This window comes from Pimephales promelas, chromosome 6, assembly GCF_988280905.1.
Source record: "Pimephales promelas chromosome 6, fPimPro1.hap1.1, whole genome shotgun sequence".
Classification (NCBI taxonomy): Eukaryota; Metazoa; Chordata; class Actinopteri; order Cypriniformes; family Leuciscidae; genus Pimephales; species Pimephales promelas.
The window spans coordinates 25132279-25147620 of record NC_142774.1 but is presented as its reverse complement, the minus strand read 5'-3'; the positions used below and the strand labels follow the sequence as shown (position 1 = coordinate 25147620).

Sequence of the window (15342 nt, the reverse complement as noted above, 5' to 3'; positions counted from 1 at the left end):
AGAGATTGTGTAGCTTACTTTTGCATTACTAAGCAGATGCACAGAGTCTGTTAGTCTGTCTGATTTTAGAGGTTTTATCCACGTGTTTTTTTTAATGCTGCATAGTCAAAAACGACAAAAATTATTTCTAACCCATTACTTAAACTACATTTACCACTGGTTTTTAACCTTATTCTAACATGCATTTCCCTGGTCTTTAGATACCCAAGCACTTTTGTTACCTGGGGTCTTCAAGCTTCACATCCAGGTAAGAAAAACTTAAGAATATACAATTACAGCTATAGTCTAACTATTCACAGGTAAGTAAAACATAAGTAAAATTGCAAACAATAGTGTAGGCTCCATACAATTACATTTCTTTTGCCGTTTCTATGTACCAACCACCAATAAAAGGCAGATATGATCACCGTTCTGTTTCCTCCCCACAACCAGTAAAAATCTTCAAATATAGGAGCTTCTTATTATCAGTCAGACTTTCTCTGAGGCAGTTTGGCAAGCTGTCAGTTGCCACCAACATAAATACTCAACTTTTGTCTGTGATCATTTAAGATCCTGACATGTGATGACTAAAATCCTTAATCTAGTTAATATACTGTAGAACGTCCTGGTTGCGTATGCAGCCCACGTCTGACGTTCTTGACTGAAAGGGAACTAAAAACTACCAGACTTTAAAAAGTGTATCTACCGGTCTGCTATATTCCTCTCATTACCCGTTTGTCTTGATTCTTTTTTTGTCTCCACTAATAGAATAATGCTGAAACTTGATATTGCGTTCATATTAAGTAATGTTAAAAAGTTCAATATACTTAAAAAGTTGACTGCAAGTTGACTCAACCTAAAACATTCAATGCAGTCACTTGCCTCACTTTTTATAAGTTAGATCTATGTATTACTTTTTACAGTGTAACTTGTCCAAAACAATATACATGCGCATTTCAAATGACACATTAATATAACTTTGACATTTATAGAACACATTCATAAATCACTCAGTGTCTCAACTCATGATACAATAAGCAATGTTACACTTGGTCGCTTTAGCCCATAGCTGTCAACATTGAACATTGAAAATAAGTGAGTTTTCCCGGAATCCATCCCCAAAATAAGGGATTTTTTTTTTTTTTTGCACGATTCTCACCCACAAACTTTAAAAATAAAGCACAATCCTTAAAAGTCTAAGGTGTTCATAACTAGCCTATGTGTGAGAGAGAACGAGACAGTGTCATTTAAAGGGAAAAAAAATCTACATTTGGATTAGGGTGTGTTGCTCTAGCATTTGGACAACAATTTCAACATTTAGCCTATCACACATCTTCCAAAATCCGCAAAATAGGGAAGTGGGCTGTCTGTTTATTTTAATTACATTTACACATTTTGTGTAGCTTTAAAGAGCCTATTTAGCCTGATGGTGGACCATCACTCAGAAGACACACTATCCTATCTTTATATCCTCCTAGGCCCAGAACGGTTTTTTTTTTCAAGGTTTTTTTCTTCTTCATGTAATAACATTGTTAAGAGCTTAAGAAACAAATGGAAAAAAAAGAAAATATACTTTATTCATATATTTGAAAATCTATTTATAATAATTATTATTTGTTTAAATTACATTGATATCTGAATTTATGTAAAAACCTACACTTTCAAACATCAAAATGTAATGTAGGCCTATAGACCATTTCACAAGATGTAAACAACACTGGTCCAGAAGCACTTCCTGTTTCAGTTTTTTAACACTACATAAAAGCTGGGATAAAATACAACCAACAGAACATTTAAAACTGAATCAAAAAGTTAAACCAACATCTTTAAGATGTTTTCTTTACATGTGAAATAAAGAAAACAGTTACAAACTGAAACAGGAAGTGTTTCTGGACCAGTGTTGTTTACATCTTGTGAAATGGTCTATTAATATGTATTCGAGTACAAAATTACATTCAGCTAGCCTAAACATCGTTTCCTATTTTTTATTTATTTTTTTGCCTGGAAACGCAAAGAAATTCCAGGCAAAGAAACACGCTTGCCTGTCGCGTGAAAAATAGGCGTCAGTTCTATTTCTAGCATGCACGCGTTTTCTGGTCGTGTCACGCAGGCAGCGTGCAATAAAAACGGACACGCCACGCAGCCAGTGTGTCTCCGGCCAGCGCGCGCGGCACCGCATCCGAGGATAAACGACTTCAAGCCGAATCTGTCCGAGCCCGTACGTCTCACACAATCAGAGAGTAAAAATACGGTATATTTTACGGGAAAATACTCAAACGGGAAGACAGCGGGAAAAGAGCTAAAATACGTGAGAAACCCGGAAAAAACGGGAGGGTTGACAGCTATGCTTTAGCCAACTAGTTTAATGCTGTGAGTGCGGCCACTCCTGTGAAAAAACGTTGAATTCTCAGGCATCTTCAGGGCATTGTGCCGATGACAAGCAAACGATGCTCAAAGTTCAAAGTAAAGGGAGATATTTGCTTTTAAAGAAATCGTTTTTTTAAGGACTAAAACAAACAGCTGGTAGGAACTACACAAGCTTCCTCCCAGGTTAGTGACATCACTAACCCTAAAATTGACAAACCCTGCCCCCGGGAACATGCAGCCCATGTTGAGAAGAGGAACAGCTGTTAAGCCAAGCACATTTGTGAGTCAGGTCAAACTGTAGCATCTGTCTTTACACATGCAATAGAAAGTCACTCCTATACAAGTGATTTATAGATTATCCTGACAGAATATGCTAAATGAAGATAGTTAACTCTGCATCAGCAACATAAATTCATCAACTAACCATTCAGAGATGTCCTGTTGCATTCTACATGTTGTCACTTCTTAGTCTCTTCTTCTTTGTCAGACTCCAGTTTAAACATAAAAGGCAGAAGAGTTTCTGACATTTTAGTGTGTGTCTGCATGAGGTAATCGGAGCTGCGAACACACACTCTTGAAGCTCTGTCCACTGTGTCGGGAGCTGCAGCTCATTTGCATTTAAAGAGTTGCTACATAACTTTAACATGCTACACTCTAAAAAATGCTGGGTTGTTTTAACCCAATTTTGGGTCAAATATGGACAAACCCGAAATGTTGGGTTAAAAATGTAATGTAAAAATTTAACCCAACGGCTGGGTTAGTCCATATTTGACCCAAAGTTGGGTTAAAACAACCCAGCATTTTTTAGAGTGTATATAAAGATATGTGTGGGGTATTTTGAAACCTCGAAACCTTCACATACACACTCTGGGGACATCAGAGATTTAATTTGCCAAGCGGCTCTCTACGGATCTGCTTTCATTGGCAAAAAAGTTAAGAAACTCGACACTATAAGCCCTCAGTGCCGAGCCGAGCAGTTCGCACGTGACTTTTATGCAGCGTTTCCCACACATAAACTAATTCACCGCCACATATTGCGTTTCGTTTATTTTTTTTTAATGCTATTTAAAACATGCAGCGTATTCTTTCAGTTGTATTTCCTTTCCCTGCTCTCCCCCCATCTCTCTCTTTCTCTCTCTCTCTCTCTCTCTCTCTCTCTCACACACACACACACACACACACACACACACACACACACACACACACACACACACACACACACACACACACACAACATGCAGACCGCATTGGTCTATGAGGCTCTTGACTGAACAAAAGCGAAGCCAACTCTGTGAGCGACACTGAGCGAGAGAGAGACAGATTTTAACTTGTGACCATTTTAACTTATATAATTTATTTTACTGGACAGTTTAAAGCTCATAATCATATTTTGTTGTTACTTAAAGATGTGTTATGTGTAATGTTGAATCATGCAGTATTTGTCCTGAAAAGGCTACCGAGTAGCCCATTATATATATATATATTTTTTTAGAAACAATGACCTTGTCCAGTATGGGTAGGCTACTGTGGGTTCATTGTACAAAAACCATTTGCCTTGTGCTATTACTTTCCCCTTATTCTAGCCTATTGTAATGCAATTATCTAACATTAGCCTACTGTATTATATGCTGTTAAATACATTTGGTTCAGCTGTAATAAATTGCATTTTAAAAATATATCAAATACTGTAATAATAATTCTTTATTTACGCTCTGTGATATTTATTAGTCAGGATGCATTTGTGGTTGGAATTCTATGAAACATCATGGTTTTACCTGGTCTCCCCTGTTTATTGTCGTAGCTCTTTACAATACAGCGAACACCCATGATTGTAAACTATGCTTTTGATATCTAGTAATTCCTGATTCTATACTAAAACTCCGAACGAACTCTCTGCTCCTCACCATGGTGCGTCTCAGGTGCTGCGGTAATCACTCCACCCAAGTAGCAGTGCTTTGCCTTCTGAGAATATGGTTCCCAAGATCTATATGGTTAAAAGATGGCTGTGTTTCATATGACCTTGTTATTTGTATACTCTGTAACTATACAAATCACAACATGTAAATAGGAAAATGTTTGCGTAATTTTGTCTCTTATTGGGATTAGTATGCTATCTGTATCCATTTACATCCAGTCTTTGTGCTAAGCTAAGCTAGCGATGGGTGCGTCAGACAGAGTTACAGCACGCACGGAGATGAAAAAGGTATGTATGGACTTAATCTAACTCTGGGGGATATGGTGAATAGCAAAAGTCTCAAAAAGTCATAAGTGTTCCTTTAAGGGTTTCAAAATAACTTGTAAGATATAGTTTAATAGTTAAATAATTTAATGCGGCTTGCCCCAGAGAGATACAGGTACTGTAGAATACATTACTTACATTTCGCAGGTATATTCTCAATCTAACAAACATCATAAATGTTAGAAATTCATGCAAATATTTCGGATGAGCCTTCTGCAACGATATCTGAACGAGTGCACCAAACAAACAGAGCACAATAGAATAGGAGCACAATAATTCTGAGTAAAATAGCCAACAATATAAATAATTGTAAAATTGCAATGCTAGAATATAATGTGATTGTTTTGCACATACAGTAGCATAGCCTACATGGTTACATTCACTATATTTGTTTATAGCCTCAATATGAACATTGCTTGTAGGACAACATTGGGCAGGACGTAAAACAACATCAAATATTATAACATATGCAATATTTTTTAAAAATGTATAGTTTATCCAAAGAGAAAAACTTAAGTCTGAGAACATGATTGAGTATTTCCACATACAGATATGATTGTTTTGATGGGTAGGGAAAATGTGTAGACACCAATCAGACAACGTTTACCTAATTTTAACATCATGAGCTCTTTATTCCTCATTCATGCACCTTTCTTTCAATAACCAAGTAGCACTGTGCCACACAGATTTAATTTACAATTCTCAATCTAAAAATAATTATACAAAAACCTCAAACGATAGTCATCATCGCCATGACAGTTATATTGCCCAGGCCTAGCTGACAGTATTAACACATAGCCTACTAACAAATCACAATAACAGAAACTGGTCAGACCTAGAAATATGTGCAAATATTGCAATTAGCATCTCACTTTAATGCACTACATCTTGATGTAACTAGAAAAATTATATATAATAAAAAGGTATTTCCCTTCTGCAGTTTGCAATATGTCCATTAGCCATTGTAAGTCTTTGTCATGCTCAATCAACATCCCACAAGCCAAATTTGCCAGTCAGAAGTAGGACTGTAGAAGCGCGAGGCAGCAATAAACACTCCTACAGATGTAAAGTAAAACTTAAAAAAAAAAAAATGGAGTTGCAATGCTATTTGCTACAATTCACAAATCATAATTTCCCTCTGATTTTAGGGTTAAGTTAGGGTTAGGTTTAGAGATAGAGTTAGGACTACGTTAGACAGGAATGTTCATCCAGCATTAACAAAATGTGTTGATTCAGGAACATGTCTTGCCTAGCAAAATCAAAGCAAACTTTTCTGTATCTGGCCCTTTACTGTATTGTAGTTGGTTAAAAACTGGTTGGTTAATCCTCTGTCCACAGTAACACTTATTTTCAAACACTGCCATAATTGCATACATTTTGTCTACAGAGTTGTATTTAACAGCATAGATACTTCAAGCTGTTGACTGCAGTGGTTATGCCGTTATACCATTCGTGTATGGGACTAAGTAAACCGTCCAAAAAATGAAAATGTAACTTTATAATAGAAAGTGACTGTCTGTGGTGTATTTTAGTTATTCAGAAGTAAAGACAATGTGTGCATGGATTGGCCCCATGTTCCGTTATGAAAGTGTTGGCCTTGCTGTCTGACTAATTCAAAAATAAGAGCAGTTTGTGCATGTATTCATTTCAAAACTGAACCGAGCATGATGGCTCAGTGGTTAGTAACGACTCCTCACAGCAAGGTCTTAATACAAACTCATGCACGTTTTTGACAAACTGAGGACTCTACTAAATTGTCCATATATAGGGTGTAATTTCACACATTTCATGCAAGGAAACATTCCATTATTGTTCCAGTATACCTTTTTCTCAGGGTTTCTCACACGCACTCTTTGAATTTCTGCATTGAAATGATGATATGATATGTGCATAACAAATGCACATTCTGATCAAATAACATATAACCAATATTTTAAAGATGGTTGTATGCCATGAATGTTTGTGAACGTTAATGGGCGAGTTCGAGCTAGTAAAGATGTGTGCATTTCTCATATTTATTAACAATTTCCTTAGTAAAGCAATTTGGATCAACTGTTGTGTGTCTGGGCAGAGGCCTAAACATTTCAACCTGGAGAGCAGAGCAACTTTGTTCCCTTTAAAAACAGAGGGCCTGTCCAAAATGGCACCCTAAACACTTGCGGTTTTCTTCGAGTCGGCACAAGTGAAATTGTCCCGCTCTGACTGTCAGAAAGAAGTCTGCAGCGGAGCTTGCATTAGTGCGCATCAAGGGAAAATATCGACGCAAAGGGGGCGTTTGCAAATTGCGACCAGCCTTTTGAGACCTAAAATGACAAATGGGATACCCTACGGTCTCATAGACTTAAACACACGCATGTGGCAGCCATTGTAAGTCCACAAGACCTTAAGTGCGCCATTTGGCACAGGGCCAGAGTACAAAAGTAAACTTAAATATAAAAATAATACGATTATTTAAAAAAAAAATACAAAGAATAATGATAATAATTAGCAGGACAAACCTTTCAAATAATGAGCTACACATTTAAAAAATTTTATATAAATGTATACTTAATTTACAATTTTTTTAAAATACAGTATAAATAAATGCAGTAATTTTTCTTTATATAATTTCTTATACTTATTAAATTACTTTAATTTCATTAATAGTAAGTCAAGTTTACAGAGTTTTGAATATAATTTAAAAAACAAATTTAAGCTATTTTCTGAAAAATTCATTTTTTTTAAAAATTTATTTATACTTGTATAAACCCAAATGCTTCGGATCAACCTTGTTACCTGGAAAGCTACTAACTAGGAAAATGGCATTAACATGAAGCCCAATGTGACAGCAGCACAGAAGAGAAATTTCCGCCCCCACCCTCCAGTCAGGCGGTCTTAAAATATTCCCCTGAGTCTGTGCCTCCTGGATTACAACCACCAAAGATTAACGCTTTATAAATAGAACAGATAGATGGACAAATGAAGGAGGTTATAGGAGGATGTCCTCCCTTGATTTGTGATTGTCTGCATGGCAGAGAGGGACACACAGGATGTGGCAGGACAGACAGTTCCAGCGAGGCTGTGTCTCTCTTTTATTATTATTATTATTATTATTATTATGCATGTGTGTAATTAAGGGCAGCTGAGAAAGCTCATGCATAAAGATGGCTAAGGGAGGCATGCATCCGTTTCAACGATAACAACAGATATTCTTGTGTGCTCTAAATGCTAGAAAGCAATAACGTTTTAATTCATAAAATTATTTTTATAATTTATACTGTCATTTATATATATATATAGCAAAAGTAAAACATGTCATGAAACAAAAAAAACAGCCCATTCTCACCCCCAAGGCGTCACTTAACTGACGCCTTGGGAAGCATTTGGACATGCTTCAATATCTGACGCTTTAGGCGCCCTTTAGCGTCAGTTAGATGACGCCCTAGGATCGCATGTACCCTACCCCCACCCCACACCTAAACCTAACCGCGTCCTCTAACTGACGCTTTCCTTTAGCGTCAGTTAGATGACGCCGTAGGATCGCGTCATGTAAGTGACGCTAAAGGGCGCCTAAAACGTCAAATATTGAAGCATGGTCAAAGGTGACGCCTTGGGGTGAGAATGCGTTGAAAAAAAAAAAAAACTAAAAACTGTAAAATTATTTTTAAATTCTGGTGAAAGAAAGAAAAAAAAAAAAACAACAACTAAGCATTAATGAGAATTTAAATCCAAAATGGCCAGCTAGTGGGGACATGGGAGCCCTTGCTGGAGTGCATGTATGACAATGCTGAAGGTAACAGAGGCACTGAACAGAGGATGACACAGCAGTGATCATATGGTGAGATTGGTGACATTCATATACATTCAAAAAGAAAGACGAGATCATGATCGCTTCAATTAAAATACCAATGACAAGTGTCAATCCAGAATAATTTTGAATCTAAAAACAGTAGTTATTGTGATAGTGATGTAATTTTTAAGCCTCACACAGCCATTACGTAATAGCAGGATGAACCCTTGCCCTGGCATGTAGTATCTACAACTAAGTGATGATTCGGAGAATATAGAATAGAATAGAATAGAATGTTATAGTTTCTTTATATAGTATATTCTATTTGGGATCAGACAAAATTATCTTCCCCAAAGGTGGACGTTGAAAAATCAAATAAGGATGAAAACTATTTATATTTATATATAATATAAATTATATATAAATCTATACACAGTGTACATGAAAATACTTTTCATGTATATAAAATAATTATACACAGTGCACCCACATATATTATGCAAACACAAACGTTTATTTTGGATGCGATTAATTATTTGACAGTCCTATTTTTTTTTTGAGCAACATGCCTAGTATAGGTTCATCTTAAACAAGTAAATTTTGTTGCATTTTGTTGACCATTAATGGAGAGTTTCAGATGATGGGAATCTATCAAGATATCAAAGATAAGATTAGTGATGTTCCCATTTAAAACACAAGCGCGTTTCATATATCGTTATCCATTTACCGCATTAGCACAAGGCCTTAAACAATCTTCTATACTAGACAAAACAGTCTGTACCCTAACAACGGAGCATTTACTTAAAGAATCCGATTCACTGTAAATATTGCCACACAAACAATACTGTAAGCATATTAGGGGGCTTGAAGCGACATGACTTTAATGTATCCAGAGTGTTATACATAAATAGAAAATGGTCTAAAAAAATGTACACACAGTGCACTATGAATCTATTAATTCTAAATAACAAATATTGCATTTTACAATCCAGGGCCCGTATCCCTAAAGAATTTTTTTTACAAAAAATGGCTCCTAGCGGACAAATTCTAAGAAAATTCTCAGAGTCATGACGTTTTCTTAGAATTTCCCCTAAAAGTGACACGAAAATCCCAGTTAATATAAAAGCTATTCCTCAAGATTCCTAGCGCTTAAAAGGGCTCCTAAGGCGATATCTGCTAAGAGCAGGGAAGAGGACTTTTAGTGGCTTAGGAGTTCCCCTAAGCAGCTGCACAAAATTTCTTTTTTCCTTTTTTTCCCTCCATTTTCTGTGTTTGTAGGATATTTGTTAACAAGCCTTCATAAATAGACCAGCCAGCAATCACAGACATTGATAAAAGCTGAGCCGTGTTACCCTCTTTAAGATCACACCGAGTTGTAACGTTGCAATTTCTACTTCATTAAGGACAGCTCCTTGAGTTAGGCCATCTTGTTTTCAATGGGGTCCATATCGTGAGCTTAGAATTATAAGGTTCAATCTCCACTTTTGGTCGAAATTGAGTTTGACATAATCTGATCCATTAGGTGTTTATTAATGCCTGTGTGGTGTTATCTTTGTAAAAAAAAAAAAAAAAAAACAGTATAATGTCTACAGTATAATATTACTACATAACAGTTTTGCCAGCTGGGATGTAAAAACATTGATGCTTAAATATCTCAGAACTACCCTAAACAGAGATAGAACCTTATAATTCTAAGCTCACGATATGGGAGTGAAAGTATGTGTATGTGTGAATATATGTGAATATATGGGAGTGAAAATATTTTTTACAATTGCAGTCTGCATAAGATTAGAGTGTATAATTATGTTTATTGATTTGAGGGTACATCCTTTGCTCATTATCACCAAAAGTTAATTTTCATCAAACTTGTAGGATCAACTATTCATGGCTTTTGAAATGATGACTCATACCTAGCAACGGGGTCAACCACACCTCCTCACTAAGATAGGATTTTCCATCCATTCCTTGCTCAGAGTTCACTGAAAATGTTCTGGAATCACTTCTAAGCTAAAACTCCTGGCAAGGAATTTTTAGGTTAAGTTAGGAGCTCTCTGAGAGGATTCTCAGAATCTTTAGGGATACGGGCCCTGGTCTGACTATCTGGCATAGGATCTTTTTGATTACCTCTTAAATAAATAATCTAATGATTTAGTGTAAAAAAGGTATTTTTGGTTTCGCATATTTTTACCAAGCATCCTTACAATCAAATACTGTAATAAGCCCAACAATATTCAGAAGTATACACGACATGACTTTTCGTAAATGGTTTCTAAATATCTCTAGAATTTTGATGGTGTCATGCTCTTTGCACAAACACACAGCACAATGAATATGGTGGTCAGCACAAACAATGTTTTGTTTGTCCTCATTTCAAGTGAACAATGTGGTTTTATCTTCCTTTTAGCTTACATGGTTTTGTGGTCACACAACCTGAATATGATGTCGCCATTTGCACTTTTTCCACCAGCCCTATAAGAAATGAAAACCTGGACGTGTTCCCAAGAGTTCCAAATCAGAGGTTAGTAGTGTTGCCCACATCCATGAGCAACTGACCTAAGAAACGTTTTACAGTAGTACGCAGTTATTATGTGTGCCCTATATTTCTGTAGACTGAACCTGCGTTGGCAATCATTTGTGAATTAATCTTTTTTTTTTTTTAGTTTGTTTAACTGAATTTGCCAAATGGTTTGCATTTGTTCAGACTGCTCACTCCCTGAATCATCTGAAGCCATTTCACAGATAGGCAATCGAAAATGACAGTATCAAGATCAAGATTACTGAAGATCTGGAAGACAAACAGCGCTAAATTAAGTAGATATTTACCTACAAACAAATGAAACGAATGACTATTTTTTGAGAGGAAACATTGAGAAAATTCAGCTGTTGCTCTGTGACGCATAAATAGGCAGCCATTCAAACCAAAAATGTTTTGTGTCAAACACAAAAAAAAACTTTGTTGTTGTTTTCCTATGTGAACATGCACTAGACTAGATAAATGTTTTTGACCATGTTGTTGCTTTTTGCAATTTTATTGTTTTAAAACGTTTAAAATGTGAAGACTTTTTCAGGTAATGTTTATAAAATTCACATAACCCTAAATTGGCTTATAAAATTATATACTATTTAAAAACCCTATCACCTTCACCATCAAAAGGAACTGACACTGTAAGTGGCTAGAAGGACTTTCAAATTAACAAATGACTAATTCTCTATAACATTTTTTTTTTTAAATGTAATGCTTTTCCCCCCCAATGACAAATGTACTCATTTAGTCCTAACTACAAGATCACCTGTATAACACTATAAAGACATTCTATTTTAGGATATAAGGAAGGATATTTTAGTATAATCCACGATCTACAATTTGAGACAGCATTTATGTCACGTCACATGGGATGCTTAGAAATCCTGTATTGGTAGACAGTCAGCTCACCTGTTTGATAATAATTTTGAAGTAATTGAAACTGGTAGATATATTATAGCGAATCAATGATGCTGCACATAATTTTACACCTGTCCAAATACAAGATATACAATTTACTAAGATACCATACATCAAAAGAATGAAACATAAGAGACTAAAGAGACAAAGAAAAGAAGATTCTCATCCTTTAGGTGTTAAAATATCCTTGTTTGCATTACTTGTTAATAAAGATGCACTAGTTAACAAAAATGTTAAAAAAACACTGGCTTGCGAAGTGTGTGGTATAGTTGGCAATTTAAATAGGAAAAACACTGCAGTAAGCAATGTCTAGAATTTGTAATAGAAATAAAATAAATAAAACATCAGCCATGTTTGAGACAGACGCTGTGGTACATAAGCAACTCCTTAAGCAAGAGAAAGAAGCTAAAGAAACCTTTACTTTATGAAGGGGTCACACTTTCTTTAGAATGGCTGATTGTGACATTCATCCATCCCCAAATGCCCAGCAGTGATCATCTTCTTGATCTTTGGCTTCAGTCTTTTGCATTACACAACAAGTGATGAAAATAAAATGAAAAGCATATCGATGAATGGCAATTTAACTATATAAGCAGGCTTATTGTATTACAAGCTAGAATTGTCAGGTTAAACAAAACTCAACTTTATAAAATAGAATTAGATTTCCAAAACAAAACTTCTGCATAATTACAAACATCCATGTTTAGACAATTTACATGAAATCTCACTTCTCTTATGTAAATATCATTCTGGACAAGGAAAAGCCAGAAGGCATGTAGTGAAACAAGTGTTGTGCTTATATATTCACTATACAAGCAAATTTCCAAGAATAAATAATGCAGGTGAAACAGGATAAACCTGTCTCTACATACCTGAAAGGAGATAAATAAGGGAAGAAAAAAAAAAAACATTTCACCAAACAGGCACTACTTTGTCACGACTGCATGAAGATTGTGTATAAAGTACACAGCAAGCTGTGAGAGGAGCAGTGTTTTTGAGGAACCATCTGTTCTACAGAGCAGCTCTGAGTCATGCCACCCTCTGCGCAGCATGCACTGATGATGTCAGAGCCTGACGATTGGTCAGAACAAGGCAGATTATGTTGTTTAATATCAGGCAGTGAGATGCAAGTCCAGCTCCACAACTCACAGAATGTCATATATTCCCTTTAAAAAAGATTGGGGCCTAAAAAATGTGCAGAGAGCCAGCTGTCATATTAGTTAAACCTCGTGCCTGGGCCTCCACTCCCCAACAGTGCATATTTTGAATATAGATCTCTCTCTCGCTCTCTTTTTTTATTTTATGTTCCTTTTTATTTGAAATCAAACAAACCTGATTTATATTATCAGGACCGGGTTTGAGAAGCACTATGTTAAGAGATGCTGGAGTGATGCATTTATGTGAGAGCAGTGGTTCCAATAGATGCTGCAGTTCCACAACTATCCTTAAAATGACAGATACTTCCTCCAAAACCTTTGTTGCACAAACGGTTAGCATTCAATGAGATTTTGATTAATGCAAGGGAAAGCCTCAGGCAAGGACACTTAGATGGACAAAACAGACTAACCCAGGAGTGAATCAGGCTCAACCTAGTCTGATGGCACCAGAACATTGTTAACCAGCTATTAATTCTGAATTTATGCTCCCACGACCATCTAACACACACACACACACACACACATACAAAAATATGTGTATGCATGTGTGTGTGTGTGTATTTAATAGGCAATAGGTTCAAAAGACTTAACATATAAAATATAAATGTACAACATATTAATTATTTTAAGATATTAAAATGGAAATAGTAAATATTTAAAAAAAATCTTTATTAAAATGCCATTCAGTATTGGACGCTAAGGCTATGTGGTGGCTTTAGATCATCATGGTTTTAAGTGTCACAGCATCAGGACTGCTTTAGAGGGCATCGAGGTCAATTTAAGGATATAAGCTATTATGCAACAACTCATCTACGCATCTTAAATATTTATGTCCACACGGTGTCATTTAATCGGTGCAAATAACACCTGACAAAAACAGCACGAAAAGACTTTGCACATAAGTTACATTCATCTGAATTAATTTATTGTAGACGCCAGTGACTAGCCTGCTGGTAACAACGTTAGTGCATTTATTTGTGTATACATCATATTACGTTGCTTTCAAAGAAGCACACACTGTTCCGCGTAAAGATCCGCATTACGATTCAGGACGCAAGCTGTTCTGTCTGCTGTAGCACTGCAGCAAACCCATTTTCACGAATGCAATGGTCAAGAGAATGATGAATTTCATTGCCGTTGCTTCTTACCTGAGTGGCTTTGTGGAATTGTTTCTTCAGTCCCGCGACAGACATGATACCGATTGGACTAGTGCTAACGCCGTTTGTGATGTGCAAAGATGTAAATATGCTCACAGATACGTGGATGAGAGACGTTCAAAGATAAACCCTTGTATACTGGGAATCACCACAAGCGTAGGCTGATTATAGCAGCTGATGATGACGTGGCCGTGACATCACGCATCAGATACCGCCTCTCTACAGATTAGAGCAGAGCTCGATCCTCCTCCACGAGGAACCTTCAAGGATAGTTCAACAAGGCATAACGCCAACAGGTAGAAAAAGGCAGGTCTGTTTTATTGGAGGTCAAGGGAGGAGATGCCTGAAAAAACTGCCAACTGAAAAAATTATCTTCAAGGCGTTTGCTTTAAATGTTTATATTGGAGTGATCTGTCACGGTTCATTAATTCGCTACATTGTGGTGGAACAAAAATAAAAACGTAGATGGTTGCTCCATCTCTCCATCCAAAGAAGTCCACAACATTTTGTACCAGGGGCGGAGTGGGACCAAAATGTGGCCCGGACTTTCTGGCCCACAGCAGCCAACCACATCTCACATCATAACACATTGGCCATTAATGTGCAGAATATTTTTTAACAGCATTTATAGCATAAAAATATAACACAATACAAAAATAAATGCTATTTAAACATTTCTTTTAAGTAACACAACATATATTAGGCCATTTTGTAAAACCAAAGGGGAAACAAACAGAAGAACATTAAGACACACACAACATTATTAAAGGGATAGTTCACTTTGAAATGAATTTTTGTTATGTTTTAGCTTACCTCAAGGGCATCCAAGATGTAGGTCTCTTTGTTTCCACAGTATTTTCAATTTTGATATTTTTAGGTCAAACCGTTCTTGTCTGTCATATAGGCTAATGTGAGGTTCACCTCAAAGAGCATGCACAGAGAAGTCCAAATTAAACATGATTAATGCTGCGTTCACATGCTATGGAAAATAGGATATTTTCCACTTGTGAACTGGTATTTACCAGCGTGTTGCGTTCAAGTGCTTTTGTTGTTGTAATGTTGTAAAAAGATGGAGATCCAGACCTGTTATTTAGCTAAAACTATTTTAGATTGCTTAAGTCATCTGCTACAGCAAGAAAATGATTTATCAAAACTCAAAAGGTAAATAATATGCTGTATATTTTCTAGATCATGAATAGTATTTATATTTTTTACCATTCACGACTCTCAAG

The 15342-nt window shown here is 36.2% G+C and overlaps 1 protein-coding gene across 1 annotated transcript in view; it reads right to left on the bottom strand.

Moving 5' to 3' along the window:
• sh3gl2a (SH3 domain containing GRB2 like 2a, endophilin A1) overlaps window positions 1-14270 on the bottom strand; it is a 37292-nt gene extending 23022 nt beyond the window's left edge. Inside the window, exon 1 of the mRNA XM_039694541.2 lies at window positions 14102-14270. Coding sequence (XP_039550475.1) covers window positions 14102-14146 — 45 coding nt within the window. The 5' untranslated portion in view covers window positions 14147-14270. The remainder of the gene's footprint in view (window positions 1-14101) is intronic.
• Window positions 14271-15342: the final 1072 nt, after the last annotated feature.